Source organism: Populus nigra, chromosome 6 (genome assembly GCF_951802175.1).
Source record: "Populus nigra chromosome 6, ddPopNigr1.1, whole genome shotgun sequence".
NCBI lineage: Eukaryota > Viridiplantae > Streptophyta > Magnoliopsida > Malpighiales > Salicaceae > Populus > Populus nigra.
In genome coordinates, this window is record NC_084857.1 from 4,606,936 (window position 1) to 4,625,314 (window position 18,379).

Below are 18,379 nucleotides of genomic sequence, written 5' to 3' on the forward strand. Positions count from 1 at the left end.
TAGCTTGGAAATCCTTCTTCTTTTTTTTTTTTTTTTTCTTTCTATCGTTCCATGCCGTATCAATTAATTATGCTTGGGCAGTCCACTCCATCTCCACGCGATAAATTTTTCGGCTCGATGGTCCCTTAAGGCTTGATGTTTAGCTTATTAAGATTTTATTTATTTTTATATTTTAAAAGTATTTTTTAAAAAAAATTAATTTTATTTATTTATTCTTTACTTGAAACTAATATTTTTTTCATATTTTTATATTATTTTGATGGACTGATATCAAAAATAATTTTTTAAAAATAAAAAATATTATTTAAAAATAATTTTTAAATAAAAAACATTTTTAAAAATAACTATTATTATAATCTCAAAACATGATTTAACTGATAACGTTTTTTTGAGTTCCCCTTCGAAAATTTTCCTATGCACAGTACTCCTGGATTTATGTGGATTCTTGGTAATACAACACCCACGCACACCATATTCTAGAAGTTTGTGAAACCCATGGGACAAGTTAAGTTTTTATTGGTCTAATTAATTAAAAATATAACTCTCTTGTAAAACTAATTGGATAGTTTTGTCTTTTTACCCCTCCACAGTATCCGATACAAATTGGAGGGACTTTCTGCACCTGAAGTTGAAAACTAACGAAGACAGGTAAGAGCTCCGACAGCCATGTCGGGGGGAAGTAGCTTAAAACATGATAATCTGGGTTTACAGGGCGGCTTAATAAGAAAATTTAACTCTGTGAGGTCAATTCACGGTGGACAAACAAATGGGTGGCTTTGATTTGTTTTGATACGGGAACAAGGGCGGCCGGGGTATAATAAAAGCCTCCTTGCCCACTTGCACGCCAACTTGCCGAACAATACTCTCAGCCACAACACATGGTTCACAGAGACAGAATATAAAAGGGAGCAAAATCTACAAGTTGCCTGTGTTTCTAATAAAAAGTTAGCGGGTGTTTATGAGTTTCTTTTTTATGTGTTTGTTTATTTATAAATATATTAAAATAATATTTTTTATTTTTATATTATCACATCAAAACAATTTAAAAAATAACTTAAAATAATAATAAAAAAAATTATAAAGAAAACAGGTTAGAAAATCAATGTCAAACACCTGATAAGTATAATTAAAACCAACTTGCACAGCACCTGTTGATTCTCCTATAAAAAGAAGAAGAAGAAGAAGAGTATTTTAAACCTATAAAGCTCTCCGTCCAAGACATTGCCAATAAGGAAAATTCCCAGTTATGGTTTTTAAATTAAGAGGTTGAACTGTTCCGTTTTCTTTGTAATTTCCAGCTTAAATGGGTAAGAAGTTTCCAAGAAAAAATAAAATATCAATGCCGACTGGAATGAGACCTGCCGCCATAGCTAGTACAATAATGGCGTTAAAAACAGGATACATTGCTGATAGTGTATATCGGTGTATGGGCTCGAGGATAAAGAAATGAAAAAGAGAGAGAGAGAGAGAGAGAGAGAGAACATAGTCGTACAACACCCTTTTGTTTTTTATCCTAATCGCCACTGGTTAGCCTTTGCATCTCCTGGTCGTTGAAATAAAGCTTTACCGTATCATCAATGTGGAGTAAACATCAAGTCGGAAGCCACGTTCGACACCTACTTTCTGTGTATCGGCCTATACAATCATACTTGCAGCATGAGATTCATCATTCGGCATACTTACGTTTCAGTGCTATTATTTGCATTTGGGTAATTGCCAGTAACTAGCTATTGTCCCCAGCAGGAATTCACCCATACTTTTCTCACATAGCACAGATGAATTCCTAGACACGTTAAGCATTGTTTATTTACCATTGCAATAAAAATGGAGACATCTTCGTTAAATTTACTATCCATTATCCTAAAAAAAAAATTGAAATGTAATCTATTACCAATAAATAGCTTGGTGATTTTATTGGGCCAAGGAAATACTAGCTCGTGCAAACTACGGTTCGTAAAGATATAGATCTAATTCTCTTAGCATATTTCTTGAAAGAAAGAAAACAAATAAATTAATAACTTATTTGTTTTTATGAAAAGAGAATTTCTGGAATTATGTTTTAAATTTTCTTGTGTTTATTTATTGTTAAGAAAAGAAAATATTTTTTAGTGAAAGAAACACATCGCTTGATTTTTAAAAAAATATTTTCATTTTATTTCGGGTAAAAAATACTTTATAAAAGTTATTAAAAAAATTAAAAATATCTTGTTATTTATTAATTATATCAAATTTGATCATTAATATTTGAATTGTTATATTTTTTTTTTCAATCTCATCTCTTAAAATTTATTTTTTATACCATCTCCGGCCTTTATTTTTTTCATTGTTATTTTTTTTTAATTGAAATTTTTTATTTATTAAATTTTATCATTATTTTTTATTACTATTAATTTTATTTAAAATGATTTATAAAATTAATTCTTTTTTTCAATTCATTCGTCATATTTGATCTCAATTTTTTATTTAAAATAATTTATAAAATTAAATTTTTCTAACTTATTTTTCATAGCATAGCCAATCATTAAAAAATATTTTTCAATTTATTTTTTATAATACTATCAAATATCATAAAATAATTTACATCATAAAAATTTATTTTTTATGTAAGTAAAGTGCTTTCTAAGAATAAACTAGTTTGCATTAAACTAACAGGCCAAAAAATAAAGGGCATACACAGACAATACAGGGTTTATAAATTCACTATGATTATGTGCTAATGTAGTAGTAATTATCTCGAAGGGAAACAAAGTCGACATGTACAACATCAAAATATACCATATCACCCTCGAGCGCCGTTCACCGATCTATGAATTTCCAATAAGGGCATCGATCAAGAGTCCATGATGATCACCAATCCAACCCAAATCGAAAACAAAAAAATAATAATTAAAAAGTCTCAATCAAAACAAACACTCATGATGATGAAGAAATCTGGACATTCCTCGCCATTTTCTCAGCAATCTGAGCCAAAGATTGTAGGTTGCACCGTACAATTGTCTCAATAAAACTACATGTGTCCTCTTTAGTATTACCAGCTGGTACATCCACGACGTATGATTCAACGACAACTGTCCCATTCCCGTTTGGAGAAGCATGAAGCGTGGTAACAGACCGGTAGTTATTTAGCCTGTGAACGCCACCGACCACACTAAAGCTCAAAACATGTTGTTCATCGTCAAGAATTTCAAGCCTCTCCGTGCTTGATGCTGCAGGGAGGCCAGACACCACGTGTACCTCCCTGAGGGAGCCAACGTTTCCGTCTCCGTCGATGACATGACAGCTCTTAAGAAAATGTTTGTAAGCCTGGGGGTTATCGAAACGACGGACTACCGACCAAACGGTGGAGACTGGTGCATTGATGGTCTTGACCACCACGGAGCAGCACTGGCTGGGCCCCACTAAACGCGTGTGGTGGCAAGAAACGTAGTCAGGTACGGGAGCGTCCCATGTCAGTGGGACCCGCCATGTGTTCACGGTGGTTTGTGATTGTTTGTGGCAAGCAAGGGTGGTTGTTGTGGCGGGGATGGCGGCTCTCTGGAGCTGTAGTGATGCAGGCATTTTTATCTCTCTGGGATTTTTGTTATTACCGTATTTTTGGCTTGGTTTTTTGAAGATTGGGTAGGCTTAAGATTCATTCATGGATATATATGCATAGCTATAGAAGAGGGGATTGGGATTTTAAGTGATTTCGGCTGCCCACTTGGATTAGTTTGATGTTTTATGGGAGAGATTTAGTCTGGTGTGAGAAATATTTTGAGGGTGATATTATCAAGCAGCATATGCAAAGACTATGCAAGTTGATGCTCAACTTGCAACTTCTTTGGACTTAGTTTGGGGAGATTATCCCATCATTTAATTCAAAACTACAAAATTGCCACTTGTTCATGTTCTTTGTTTGGTGGGTGATTGATACACATGTATACAGTTACCTATTGTTTTCCGATTTCAGGTTTGCAAACTTCTCTTGCAAATTAACCAAAATTAATTAAAGGGAGTTTTAATTTCTCTGTAGAGGGGTCATAGAATTTTAATTTGGTAATAGCTAGACCCCTAGGCAATATCTACAAGCCTACAACCCCCAAATTTTGGGACACAGACCTTTGCATCTTGGCAACGAAGTTATCTTGGTGGGTTTGTAACTGTGTTTTAAATGTTATTTTTTAAAAGAATTATAAATAAATAAAAAATTTAAATATTTTTTTTATTTTGATATGTTAACGTTTTGATAGGTTGATGTGAAAAATAAATTTAAAAAATATTATTTTAATATATTTGTAAGGAAAAATTACTTTAAAAAAATACTTAATTTGCTCGCAGAACTGAAGGCTTGACGATCTGTTTAGTTAGACCTTTCATTTAATTAAGACTGTTCTTGAAGAAAGTTTAGCGATATGTCTGCTTCTGTTATGTAATTAGGACACATTTTTTAAAAAACTAAAACAACATGTATTCCAATGCCTGAATCCTGATTTTTAACCTTTGGTGGCTTTTTGATAGGCTGAAAAATCTCGAGACTAAAGTACGCACCGACTCGAGTGGCATTCCGATTTATTTTGAGTAGTAGATGTCTTTTTCTTTGCCCAGTCTTGATGAAGGTATTGGTGGTTGTTTTCTTAAGGGTCAAATCTGTCACATCCCCCCCTCCCCACCCTTCTTGTGGCCTGTTGGTCAGTCGCTAATTCTTCGTTAACTTTGGTTTCGGATAATCCGTTGAACGATTATTGGTTGAACAGTCATGTAATATAAACAGCAATTATTATTAACCAATGATGGACCTTCGATAGGAACCCTCCACCACATGTATCATTTTTTCGTCAAAGAAATGGGTTGCTTACAGTATTGGTGTCCGAGGTTCAATTGTTTTTTGTCAGTGCACAGTGTTAACAATTTCCGTTAAGTAGTCTTAGTTTATGTGGGATAACGATTCTTTCTACGCCCATTAAAATAGAATTTCTCGAAAACTATTCAAAATTGGGGTTCTTGAAAGTTAAAAAAAAAAGTATTTTGTATATAATATCCTCCGCGGAAAATTCAGACGAGAAATAAAACCTCACACCCTGTCGGCATTATATATATATGCAACTGGAATCATATTTCGTCACCCTGGTCGTCATCTATGACAGAAAACTATTCACCTTCTTCGAGAGGAATTTCCGTTTTCAAAGTATAATTAAGTTGGATGCAACTCAATCAATTAATCTGGGTTTTGGTTTGTATTCATAAGCATGGAGAATATGTATAGAAACAGAGAGATTCTATATTGCTGTGCAAAAACAGATCTTTATATGTTTTTTCTCATGAACACTTGGAATCCAAATAACCTGTTATTCATATTGAGACAGGAAGGTTTATAAAATAATAATAATAATAATAAATTGTCTTTCACAACCTTTAATGGCCAAGATTAGAACATATAATCTTAACCGTGCAAGCTTGACCTTTAATCCTATGTATTTCGGTGTCAATCTTTTTAATATCCATCATTTAACATGCCTTGTGAAGATCTTGGTGTTGTCAATTATATGGTCTGACAGTCACGTTTATCTGAAAGAATTAATTTGTGACTGAAATTCTCCTCGACCGGGTGGAAGAGAGCTCCTTAATCTTGAGGTCTGGGAGCTAGTTCCGAAATTTCACGAGATGCCAACATCGTTCTGCATCAACACTTTTGTGAAACTTCTAGAGAACGGGGGTCAGATTGAGGGCTAGCAAGTTCCTTTCCACTATATTTATTGACTACAATTATTTTTCCGTGGCTATTCGTACCTGAAGGGGTAATTCAGTGACTTCGGCCATCCAACTTGGGGCTTTATATAATTCCATACCAAACTTTAATCATCTCTCTGCTCAAGTAGCTTAGCTAGTTGGGGTAGTACCGTTTAGTTTACTCTTCCGACATCTTTTTAACTCTACTTTTTTGTCCTTTCCTCCATATTTTTCTATGTTCCTATCAACTTCCATTAATCAACTTGATTGTTTTTAAGTTGAGACCCCTCTTCGGTTTATGGAAGACAGGAAAAAGAAAGGGAACACCTACTTTGTGCTCTTACAGGAAGACCCTCTAAGTTTAAAGTTTCCTTGTAATCAAACCTTAATTAAAGTTAAGATTCCTTCCAATTTTAACCGCCCTTTCCAGCAATTTGGTTATACCTTTACAACTCTCACTCTTGAGTCAGGTACAATATTGAACCTTTAATAGTGTTTGGTACGCTCAATAATGATGAACAGGATAAGAATTTTTTTTTAAGGTGTTTGGTGCACCCATCCATGTACAATATAAGATTATTTTTTATCTTGTTCATGGTTGTTTTAGTAAAGATTTTCATTTCATTAAAAAAAAAATTAAGATAAGTTTGTCCAGTTATATATACAAGAGTTAACTAGGTTAATTCAAGTTAACATAAAAATAAAAATAGTTATTATCATAGTTTTAAAACCTGACAAGAGAATCGACTCCAAGTAAGGCTCCTGTCACAGGTCAGGTTGACCATTAACCCGGATCAACGTAAAGATAAAAATAGTTATTATTATAATTTTAAAACCTGACTTTGAACTTTACCCAGGAAAAGGTCTAAGTAACGGGTTGAGTTAATTATTGACCTGGATCAATGTAAAAACAAAAGTAATTATTATCATAATTTTTTAACTCGACTTGAGGGTCAACTCGAGAGAAGGCTCGAGTCACGGTTCGAGTCACGGTTCGAGTTGAAAATTGACTCGCGTCTATATAAGAATAAAAGTAGTTGTTATCATAGTTTTAAAATATGACTAAGAAGTCAACCCCGAGCAAGGCTTGGATCACGAGTCAAGTTGATCATTGACCTGGGTTAACTTAAAGATAAAAAGTGGTTATTATTATAATTTTAAAAATCAACTTGAGGGAAGGCTCGAGTCACGAATTGGGTTGAACATTGATCCAAGTCAATTTAAGGATAAAAGTACTTATTGTCGATTCAAGTCATGAGTTGGTTGACCATTGGCTCCGGTCAGCACAAGGATACAAATTACTATTATCTTAGTTTTAAAATCAAGCTCGGGCGTCAACCCGAGGCAAGAATCGAGTCATGAGTCGTGTTGACCATTGACCCGAGTCAACATTAGAATAAACATGATTATTATCATAGTTTTTACATCCGGCTCGAGAGTCTACATGGGGCCAGACCTGGTTTTCTGGCCAAGAGAGTTAACTCGGGTTATTATCATTATAATTTTAAAATCTGACTCGAGAGTTGATTCGGGATATGACTTGAGTTACAGGCACGTAGGGTCAACATGAGTTGACCAAAACAAAAATAAAAATCAAAGCAGCTTCGTTTCAAAATAAAAACTTTGAAAAAAATCAATGGTTTTTTACTTGTGTTTTATCTCGAGTGAACCTGGGTTTTTAACCTAGTTAAATTAGATCAATTGTTTTTTTATTTTTTTAAATGCAGACCGGTTCAAATCCCGAGTCAGCTATTTCCTTTCTAGTGTTTATCAAACCCAAAATAAAATAAATTGTTAAATTCAGTCCAATACACACTACATACAAGACAAGATATATGTTCCGTTCATTCCTGTTTAATACAATAACAGTGTCCAACGTATCAAACACAATCAAAAGAACGGGCGGCAGTTATTAGTTATTAATCTGCTCCATTTTATGAAGGGGTTCGAGGATGACTAACCTTTACTTCTTCTCTCTCCCTTGGCTTTAAGTATTTTCAAATGGAAGAAAACCACCGTTTGTGTAGATTAATTAAGGGGCCAGATCAATCTTAACCCGGTAATGACCAGTCCAATTTTTTGCAGTGTTTAGTGTGTGTCTTAACCTCAGCTAGAGAGGTTAGAGTATTTATTTTCGCAGGCATTCAAAACCCTAAACATCCAACTAAATCAGAGCTTGTATTAAGTGTTAACGAGAAATCTCAACCCAAAAATAAATAAATAAAAACACCCACCCACCACTCTTCATATACTAATGCCAATTGAAAAACAATCAAGCAATAATACGAGAGATAAGAGATTGCAATCTGAATAGTAGCCACGTCGACTCGTTGGCCCAATATACTAAATACGGATCCATGGAATACCTTGTCGAGGACATGAATTTGGTGTGGATTATACGTGAGAGAGCCGAGTTGAAGTTTTAAATCTGTACAATCAAGTTGCAATTCGTGTTTATTTTAGGTTCGCCGACTTGGATTATACCCTTACCGGGTGTGTGTTATGGCTTGAAGAAGCTTCTAAGAGCTGCTAGTCGAGGTCATCCTTGAAGGGGCCAGAAATCTTGGCACTTGACACTATTTTAAAATCTGTTGAACGCAACCCAACCCAGCCCATGGTTTTGGTACTTGATACTGCTTTAAGAATCTGAATCTCTCCTTTAATAAAAGTGAACAAAATTAAGCGTGGTGAAGGCCTATTGAAGACTTCAAAGTCAAAAGTATAGTGTGGTGCCTGCCATGCCACCTCGATTTTAGTATGCATCGTTTTTTAAAATATTATTTGTTTAGAAATATATTAAAATAGTATTTTTATTATTTTTTAAAAATTATTTTTAATATTAGTTAACCAAAATAATCTAAAAATACTTAAAAAATAATAATTTAAAGTAAAAAAAATAAAAAATTATAATTTTTTTTTAAAATATATTTGAAATACAAAAACAAACAGAATCTTTATCAATGTCTTGTGTGTGCACGGGGCCTTGTTTTTATACCTAATATGCATCATATTCAATCTATTGAGTTGGATAATTTAAGCAACTCGCGTGCATATATATATATATATATATATATATATATATATATATATATATATATATATATATATATATATAAACATTGTCAACCAATTATAATTCATCTAGTTTTAACATTTAACTCCCTTAAAAAGTCTCGAGTTGCAATTTGTTAAAACAAAAAAAGAGAACACACAATACCTCCACATCTTTTCGGCCCAATAATAGATAACTGAATAATTAAAAGTAGTGTTTGGGATTATATTAGGATTAAATTTTTAAAATGTTTTTTATTTAAAAAATTATTAAAATAATATATATTTTTTTATTTTTTAAAATTTATTTTTAACAACAGCACAGTACATCAAACAATCAAAAAAATAAATAAAAAATTTAAAACTTTTTTTTTAAAAAAGCATGGCTACAATACTAAACGAGACTAAAGTATCGACCCGAGTCTTTGTTCAGTGCCTTTGGATAATGAAGGTCCCGTTCAAGCGATGCGCTCATATCTCACAAATTAAAAGAGGTTTGATCCAGTGATGTTCCCGCATGCGAGTGGTGGCCGCCTTTAGACCAAATATGACGGCTGGCCTGATGCCCATTAATTTTAATCTCGAAAACAAAGAAAGCTCGACCCAGTTAATTATACGAAGCCCAAGGAGTGAAGCCGAAGAGTAGAAGAGGCTTTCTTGTAACCAGTCTACATGATAAAACCAAAGCCAGTGACCATTGAAGTTATTCGTTTTTTTTAAAAAAAAGTATTCATTGATACAGTTTTATGGGTCTGAGTAAAGGAAGTTGGAAAGCTTTATGGGTAATCATTGATTACTGATGCAAAGCAAAATCATAAATATAATTACAAGAAGCATTCCCCAATTATTAGAAGAAATCATGTCCCATGTAAAATGTGATCCCAGAAAGCATCAAAACAGAGAACCTTAATTCCTAGCAATTTATGAGATGATTCAGATCATTGTATTTCAAGCTAAAATGTAATTACCATAATGCGGTCAATGCAGGCAGGTTTCAAGGCACCACCAGATTGGCAGATTCTTCAACCTAACAGCACTTGGAAATGAAATGACACAAAAATAAACAGATCATTAAACTAAACAGCATTTGGACGGCATTTATCTTGCCGAGAAAGAAACTGCTAGAACTTCCTGGACATGGATGGAGCTTTTTCTGATTTCTGAATAGCTAAGACATGGCTCAGCAAGTTACTATATTTGCCGTTACCTTCATTGCGGAAATTATTAGAACCTCCAAATCCCCAGAGAAGCATAAGCAATATCAAAAGCCCTGAATAACGTAAAATGAAAAACAGATAAAATGATTAAGCTAGAGAAAAACAAGGAAACTGTAACAAAACCAGGCAGTTTCTTACACTATATTATAATGAAGGTAGTCTCCAATCAACTTGTTGAAGCCTTCTCATTCTTCATTATCATATGGAATGACTTCACCCGGTCCTCCTCCACTATCTCCCTTAATACATCATCCTCAATCTTTTCTGCCTGCCAACGAGAAGGGTCCTCCACAGATTCTTCACTAAATATCATGCGTGAGACCCACTCCTTCCATGCCGTCCTATGGTACTTGTCTTCTTCAACTGTGCCTGTTGCCAGAAGCTGATACACATAAACCATCTTCGGTTGACCAGGCCGAAAGGCTCTTGCAATAGCCTGCTTTGTCTTGGAAGGATTCCACTCTGAGTCCAATAGAATTACCCGTGATGCTGCTGTCAAACTTATGCCCTTGGCACAAGCCGTAATTGATGCAAGCAAAACCCTCGAAGGCCCTCCCAATTCCTCAAACTTATCCATCACTCTTCCTCATTCAAACAGCTCTAGGTCCCCTGTAAGAACAAGAACTTCTTTACCCAGCTGCCATCTAAAGACATTCTCAAACAGTTCAAGGAATAATTTTATGGGTGCTATGTTGTGGCAAAAGTTCAGAACCTTGTCCTTCTTGACTACACGATATACAAGATTCAAAACAAACATCACTTTGGACTCCCTTTTACAATCAAACCTTAACTTCTCAAAAAGAGTTTACTTCTTTGCACTAAAGAACAGTCCTCACAGAATTCCCAACGGTAGAACTGAGTTTCATGTCTGTTGTTGTCTGCTTCACATGGATCATTGTCAAGCTTCTGAAGGATGGAAATTCGGTCGATTCCTACTGCTTCAGTTTCTTTACTGAGTGTTGCTCTCTCCGAACCAAGAGGACCTTGGTTGACATAGAGGTTAACAAAAACTTGGCATGAGCACTGAGATTCATGAGGTTTCCGCTTGATAGAATTTATCCTAGCATCAACCCACAACTGCATGAGAAAGAGAATTGAAATCAACTTCAAGTACGAGTACCATAACTTTTGAAATTTAACTATGCTGCAAAGTTTAATGACAGCTCTTTCAAGCAGCAAAATTGATTATGTGTTGTGTTGCTGATAGTGGTATATATTATAGGAAGCAACTCAATGTTTTGAACATTACGATGTGTATTTATTAGGCCATAAGAATATTTTTAAGCATGTTAAAGTCTTGAGATATTTTAAGAAAGAAAATAGTCTGAAAAATTCAATAAGCGAGATTGTAATAAGTGTCCACCATCCACAATCCTTTGAAAGTTACAGAGCTTTCCGTAATGCAGTGACATGACGAGGTCACTCACAGGTTCTGAATTTCCTTCCTCTGAACTCTTTGCACGTTCAGAGAATGAAAGCACACAAACATCAATACCAGGCCTCAGAAAGCAGGTGCAATCAGACAAAGTTGACTTCCTCGACTTCACTCGAATGTTTGAGAAAGGACCCTTCTCCTCAATTCTATGATGACTATCAGCAAAATGCAGAGTCATAGCCCCATCCCTGATTTCTATGAGCTCCACGCTTTTCCAAGAGCCGCCGTATAAGGCCTCAAAAGCTATCAAATGGAACATCAATAAAACAATATTAAAAAGATATTTATCGCAATGTCTGGTGCATATAAAATTCTATAAAATATTTCAGGAATCCATAGCCATTTGAAAAATGAAATTATTCATGCTTTCAAAAACTTAAATTAGGATGTTCTTTACAATCGAATGCACAGATAGTGGCTTCTGTTGAATTCCGTACTGCATAAATGGCAACAACAATTGATTTTGAAGATTAAAAAATATCAGGATTTAACGGTTTCACCATCAATTTGTCTTTTTGACAATCCCATCTTTGCTTGAACATTCAGGGGCTCGGACAATTTAGCTGTGAAAAATATACATAAATGCTTATATAACTTCCACATGCCAACAACTCATGACAAGTAATACGTGAACCTATATTAGCACAGACTATTGCTCAGAAACAACAAAGGCTTATACCTAGTTGTTGGGGCTCACTCCACAATAAACATAAGAAAAACATCAGGAATAAACAAGCAAGAGAAGAGGAGAGAATTAAGGAGGTAATGCTTACGGTGTGCATTATATGGGTGCTTGGACTGATGTAAATGCTTTCTCTTCATTGTTAATCAGTGGAGAAGCCAATTTTCTTCAATAAACCCTGAAAGCTGAAATAATAGATTAAAAAAAATGACTGCTGCAATATGTACTCAAGGAGATGCATTCAACTTTGAACGCGTGAACTACATGAAATTCCATCAAAGTAGCTTTTCTTTATTTACTAATTTTGATTTGATGCAAGAGGCGTTTACCGTTAAATTCCAAGTGAGTGAACAGGCCTCTTAGCCGCACAGCAATAATCCAGGCTGCATAAATGAGATTCAGACTATAGATTTGAGCCTCAACAGCTCATCACGGGCTTGCAATTTTCCACTAGGCTAAACAGGTGGGCACTGACAAGTCCCATGGAAATCATACCATCAATATGGTCATAAATAGAATTCAGTCTGGTGCTATCATTTCCAGGTGAACCAAAACAATGCCTACTTGGTTGATGCAATAAACCCCGCGGTTTATAACGGTTTGGCGAGGTAAAACAAGATAGTGTGATTGGTTTGGTGGAATGAACCAAATAAGGCATGCCTCGAGCGGACCCATCAAAAAATGCAAAAATTGATCAACCAAAAAAATAAATTCTTAAAAAACTCAAGCTTGAAGCAGTCAAACCCCTAGTCAGCACCAGTTCTACATCGGAGAGGAAAACAGAGCAGCCGGTTGTCTCTAGAACCCGGTGAACATGCCACAACAAACAAGAAAGAAAAAAAAAAGGGGGGGGGGGAGGGGGGTAAAAAGAAACATAAGTTATTATATTGAAAGCAAATATACCTGAAAAGAACTTCTGGGTATCTGATAAAAATCAAATTCAGGTGAGTTGTGGTGGAGAAGAGTAGATTCCGGATAGGTCTTCATCGAGAAAGAGACTGAGCCATTAAAATAGTGTTCACCAATAGAGTAGTTATTGAAAGAAAGAGATGCGCGCAAGCCGGCCTGAATATCCACCTTAATAATAAAAAAGAGAGAGAGGCGAGGAATTCTACAAGTGTTCTGAGTCACTGAGTAAAATCATAGGTGTCTGTTCGTGGCGGAGCTGTTGCCCTGTTTGGTAGTAAATTCATAGGTTTAGTCTGTTTTGGGTTTAATGACCGCGCTATAGTTATAGTGACGGTTTTGATTAAAAAAAATTGATCTAAAAAACTAATATTTGTATCTTTAAATTTTTTTTAATATTATAATTAAATTTGATATAATAATTTAAATTAATTTTTTTATTTGATACTTTAATTAACCTGAAATTTAAATTAAATTAGTTTGAAATTCTTTTACGTTGAAATTCAAATGAAAAAATAAATTAAGTTTATCCTAATTAATCTATAAAATCTTAATAGATTACGCTGAATTAAGTTAAGTTTTTTTTTTATACAAAATAAAATTTTTTAATTTTTAATGCACCGCTTTAGATTTAAACATCTAAAATAATTCAAAATTAAACAGTAAAGTTTAGACAAAATAGTTGCAGAAAATAACAAGTTTTAACAAATATATATATGATTTATTATTTTTTCCTATATGACATGAAGTGGATGGTGAGTTGTTATTCAATTGAAATAAGGCCATTACCTAGAGAATCTTCGATGGCAAAAGTTATTTAGAAAAAACTAAGTTGTTATTAAATTTAATTATTTTATCATGTTTATTTAAGTGGAAAAAAAACATTTAAACAAACTATTTGTATTTTAATAATAATACTTTCAGTTTTTTTTTTTTGAAAAACAAGAAAAGATGAAAAAATTATTTTTTCAATAATTTACTTTAATATTTTTTTTCTTCTGATAAATATGTAAGAATGTTTTTTTTTTAAAAAAAAACCATTTTGACTCTTCATTTCATTTTTTCCATTAACGCTGTAAAATCCCCTTCCTTTAATTCATTTGATTGGATTCCCGTCTGTTAATTCAAGATGCTCTTCCCTTCGATCGTGCTATCTCCAGACCGGAAAAAGAAAAAAAAAAAAAAGGAAAAGAAAACTAATCTGGCTCTTCTTTTTAACTCTCCCAAGTTTTTTGAATGATGAGAGAGACCGAGAGAGAACTGAAAAAAGTGATAAAAGGTATAGATGACAGTTTTGTCGTCAAGATAGTGTCAGTGGCTAGCCACAGGGAGATTTTTTTGGGTTTATAGTGTTTTTTTTAAAATAAAATAATACAGTATAAAATATACTCTAAAAATAATATTGTTTAGAGAATTCTAGATGATATTTTAATTTTTATAGATGATATTTATGATTTGCAAATTGCTACTATCATTCACGATTCCTTCAAATTATAAAATTTAAAACACATGATTTGATTAGGAGAGAGAAAAAAAAGAGAGAAAGAAATTATACTAGCACATCAAAACTCCAATAATAATATCATAGTTATTGTTAAAGAAATATCAACGAGATAAATTTAACTATATCAAAAAAAATTATTAATTATAATCACAGTGAGTCACATGAACGATATCTTTTTTCTCTTATTATCATTGATGATTGAATTCGTCTCATCAATACGTTTATAACGATATCGATAATGTCATCATCGGAGTTTCAATATGCTTTTAATATTTTTTTTTCTTTTTTTTTCTCTATCCTAATTAAATCATGTGTTTTAAATTTTACAATTCAAAAGAGTTTCAAAAATAATGCTAGTAACATATATCATATGCAAATCTCTAATCAATATTTTTCTAATTTGTTTTTACTATGTTATTTTATCCATTTTTATTTTAGCATGCTAGTGTAAAAAATACTCTAGCCACAGGCCATGGTGAAAAACTAAAAATCACAGGACTGTGTCCAATAACGAAACCTAAACAAGGAGAGGAGGTGTACTGTCAGTAGAGAAGCCAAGTTTTCGAGACCAGAGCAAAGAACGTGTAACAGTACTAATTGCTTTCAAAACAACCTAAAATAAATAAAGTTATTTAAAAAAAAAAAAACACTCGATTGAAATAAAACCAACATGTTTTTTCAAGGTTTGTCGCCCTCCTCTTGACTTCTGGCGCTTTGAGCCAATAAAACGCTCACTTTGGGCACTGACAAGGTAGATAAGATCAACGAACACTGCAAATTGCAATTTGCAAATTTTAATTAGCCCTACACAAATTAATCCCTTCTAAACCATGCGAAAACTTCGCAATGCCCACCAAGTAAATAGTAAAAGATCAATAACTCTAGTTTGTTTCCTAACATCAGTTAATAATTGACAATTTCTTTTCAATTGGACTTCTAGTTTGCAAAATGCAAAGCAAGTGACTAAGAAACCAGTTTTACATTAAAATTTATAAACCCTTCAGCCAGCACAAAGCACAAGCACAAGCACAAGCAATAGCTTCCTCGAGAAAGCGCGACTGAGTTATCAAAATCCCAAGTTGAAGTACCCGTCTGCGGCTTCTGCCCCCATCATCCCCGCATCAATACCCCCTAGCAACTCATCAAAGCTAAATATTTCATCCATCGGGTAGCTGTGCCAGTCATTGGTCCACAAGGAATTTTCTGATGGAGTCCACAAAGGATTTTCTGATTGACTCTTCTGCTCGTCCCTCAGCGTGCTATTTTCAACTCCCTGCGAACCATCCTCAATATGTTGTTGGGTTGATATATGATGCGCAAAAACCTCAGCTTGGCTAGATACATCCTTCCCACAAACCTCAGCTTGGCTGGATACATTCTGCTTAGGATCCTCATACACGCAGACCTCAGAGTGGGTTGATGTAGTAGCAGAGTCCGCAGAACTCGCTGCTGGAGAATAGCAAGATGGTGTCGCTGAGGAGAAGTTGTCCTTCGATGAGCTTGTTGAATTCAGCACATCAGGAACATTTAAACGAGCATATGGGCCATACATAGCTCGTGCAGCTTTATCATAGGCAAGAGCAGCTTCGTAGGCAGTAGGAAAAGTACCAAGCCATAGCCTAGGGCCTCTGTTTGGTTCCCGAATCTCAGCAACCCACTTCCCCCATGTCCTCTGTCTCACTCCTCTGTACTTGTATACTGAATTCTCTGGTCCTCCTTTACCTTTCATACACCCCTTCTTTGAGCCCTTGGCAGGAACTTTACGAACTGGTTTATTACCTCCATCACCTTGAGAATCAAGATACTCATTATACTCCTTCCACTTTTTAAGGGTCTCGGCTACAGATTTATTGATTACCCTTTTCCTCTTCTTAGTAGGATCCGTAGGCATAGAAGTAGCTTTAGAATCTTGATCAATAGGACCCATTTTCTCAATCTCAGAACCCAACAAGTTTGATCCCAGTACAGCCAAACTACAAGAGTTTCAGAATCTGCAGCAGACAGACAAGTAAAATTAAGTACCACTGAGCAGGAGAAACACAAGAAAAATAACAAATCTCAAATTCTCCAAACAGTGACAGCTAATGTTTGATATATATATATATATATATATATATATATATATATATATATATAGAGAGAGAGAGAGAGAGAGAGAGAGAGAGAGACAGATCCAACTAATCCTTATCCTGTCAGGACAGCAAAATTACTTGCTCCCCAAGTTTGCTCTATTTTGTCCTATTTACTTTCCAGTTCTGGACAGGAGGCTTTTCCTTAACTAAGAAGTAATAAACCTTTTATCAGTTAAATCCCTTAAAAGAGTCACCATTATTGCTCACCACGGAAATATTTATCTTGGCCATTAAGTAAATTAATAAATTCCAAAGGTACGAAAATTTAACAGACCCAAAAAAAAATTAACAAAGAAAATCTAATTTCTAGCGGAAGAATTTACCACTCCACAAACAGAAAACTACTTCTGTAACACCTCAATTTGCCAATTTGACTTTCATGGTTCCACTGTTCGTCGAGATCCCTTGAGATTTATTCCAATTATAATAACCCCCAATTTGAAACCCTAACCCGGAAAGAGAAATCCCACCGATTAGACACCATGAAAGAAAAAAATTTCACCAGTTAAACAATACCTAGTTACCCAATTTGATCGACCAAACCCTAGAAACAAAAAATGAGCTAGAAACAAAAATTTCAAAAACTCTAAGCTGAGATTAACTAACTAACCTGCAAAGAAATTCGCTTCAAGAAATCAAAATCTTACACGAATCACTTAAATTTCTGTCTTCGACTTTGTTGTCCCGCGTTTGTTTTTTGTTTGTATTTTTTCTGTTTTGAGAGAGAGGAGAGTTTCTAAAGTAACAATGAGGTAACGCACAGCTTCTAACAATCGAGAAATCTTTAGAAAAACGAGGGTACCGGGATAATTATAGCCTTTCCCTGGATATTTCTGGAATTCAATTTGTGTATGACGTGTCGGTTTGGATTTCACTAGTGGCGCTTCGTTCCGAATCTAATGACACCTGGAAACCCGACCGTCCCGAACCTAGGCTGGTTCTCGTCTTTACTTGGCACCGAAGGAATTCCCCTCTCCAGGCCTCTTTGTATATACTTTCTCCCTTTGTTTCTTTGAAATTTCATTTTTGCCATTTCTAATTAATTTACTCCATCTCTCTTTATTGAAGGGTTTCAATTTGTTCGTGAGTTCCGTGTACTAAAATATGGTAAATAAACTCTTCAATTAATTGACACAAAATCTAAACGTATAGGATTTAAGAATTATGCAAATATCATTCTAGAGAAATAAAACAAACAGATCGTTACATATTGACAAACAAGATTAATTCCCACCAGTCAAAAAATATATCCTAATGTTTTTTGTTTTTTTTAATTGTGCTATTTAATATATTTTTTAAATTATTTTTTACATCAAAAAATATAAAACTAATATTTTTTAAAATGTTTTGATGATCTTAATAATATTAAAAATAAATAAATTTAAAAAAATATTATTTAATTTTTGTTTAAAGAGTACTAAAATTGATGGCTAATGGAAAATCAAAACGCGTACATCTGCAGTGGAACCCAGGTAAAAGCATTCCGGTGTTGCCTTTATATTGCATGTTTACCACGTGTCAACATACCACGGAGCCAATCATGTCCCGTGGGTATATGACATGTTGCCTTGGATGCATCACCATTGACCTTGGCAAGAGAGGAATCCTTTGAAAAGCTGGGTTAGGGATAATATTTTTTTTGTTTGATTTGGTTTTTATTAAAAAATAATTAAATTAAATTAAAATTTTTAAAACATTGAAATATAATTAAATCGACCGGTTTCAGTTCAGTTTTTTAGGGTAAAA

At 34.2% G+C, this 18,379-nt stretch overlaps 3 protein-coding genes across 12 annotated transcripts; all 3 read right to left on the minus strand.

The window, feature by feature from the left end:
- Positions 1 to 2,688: 2,688 nt before the first annotated feature.
- Positions 2,689 to 3,787, minus strand: LOC133696037 (abscisic acid receptor PYL4-like). Its single transcript, XM_062118053.1, has one exon. It carries the CDS (start codon positions 3,556 to 3,558, stop codon positions 2,914 to 2,916), a length of 645 nt encoding a protein of 214 aa, XP_061974037.1. The 5' UTR covers positions 3,559 to 3,787; the 3' UTR covers positions 2,689 to 2,913.
- Positions 3,788 to 9,645: 5,858 nt separating this feature from the next.
- On the minus strand, positions 9,646 to 13,298 carry LOC133696012 (SNF2 domain-containing protein CLASSY 2-like). 8 transcript variants are annotated; one of them, XM_062118019.1, is made up of 6 exons: positions 12,995 to 13,298; positions 12,421 to 12,474; positions 12,183 to 12,269; positions 11,402 to 11,652; positions 10,113 to 11,051; positions 9,646 to 10,027 (listed from the first exon to the last, which is right to left on the minus strand). In XM_062118019.1, exons 3-5 carry the CDS (start codon positions 12,229 to 12,231, stop codon positions 10,761 to 10,763), a joined length of 591 nt encoding a protein of 196 aa, XP_061974003.1. In that variant the 5' UTR covers positions 12,232 to 12,269; positions 12,421 to 12,474; positions 12,995 to 13,298; the 3' UTR covers positions 9,646 to 10,027; positions 10,113 to 10,760. The 8 variants fall into 8 exon arrangements, 7 of the variants coding, with proteins under 7 accessions (XP_061974003.1, XP_061974002.1, XP_061973999.1 ...); XM_062118018.1 differs by having other exon boundaries at positions 12,183 to 12,276; XM_062118015.1 differs by having other exon boundaries at positions 12,183 to 12,276; positions 12,421 to 12,561.
- Positions 13,299 to 15,257: 1,959 nt separating this feature from the next.
- On the minus strand, positions 15,258 to 17,483 carry LOC133696274 (dehydration-responsive element-binding protein 2D-like). Of its 3 annotated transcripts, none has more exons than XM_062118425.1 (2): positions 17,281 to 17,483; positions 15,258 to 16,492 (listed from the first exon to the last, which is right to left on the minus strand). In XM_062118425.1, the coding sequence occupies exon 2, from the start codon at positions 16,426 to 16,428 to the stop codon at positions 15,568 to 15,570; it is 861 nt and encodes a 286-aa protein (XP_061974409.1). In that variant the 5' UTR covers positions 16,429 to 16,492; positions 17,281 to 17,483; the 3' UTR covers positions 15,258 to 15,567. The 3 variants fall into 3 exon arrangements, with proteins under 3 accessions (XP_061974409.1, XP_061974408.1, XP_061974410.1); XM_062118424.1 differs by having other exon boundaries at positions 17,244 to 17,468; XM_062118426.1 differs by lacking the exon at positions 17,281 to 17,483 and adding an exon at positions 16,957 to 17,218.
- Positions 17,484 to 18,379: the final 896 nt, after the last annotated feature.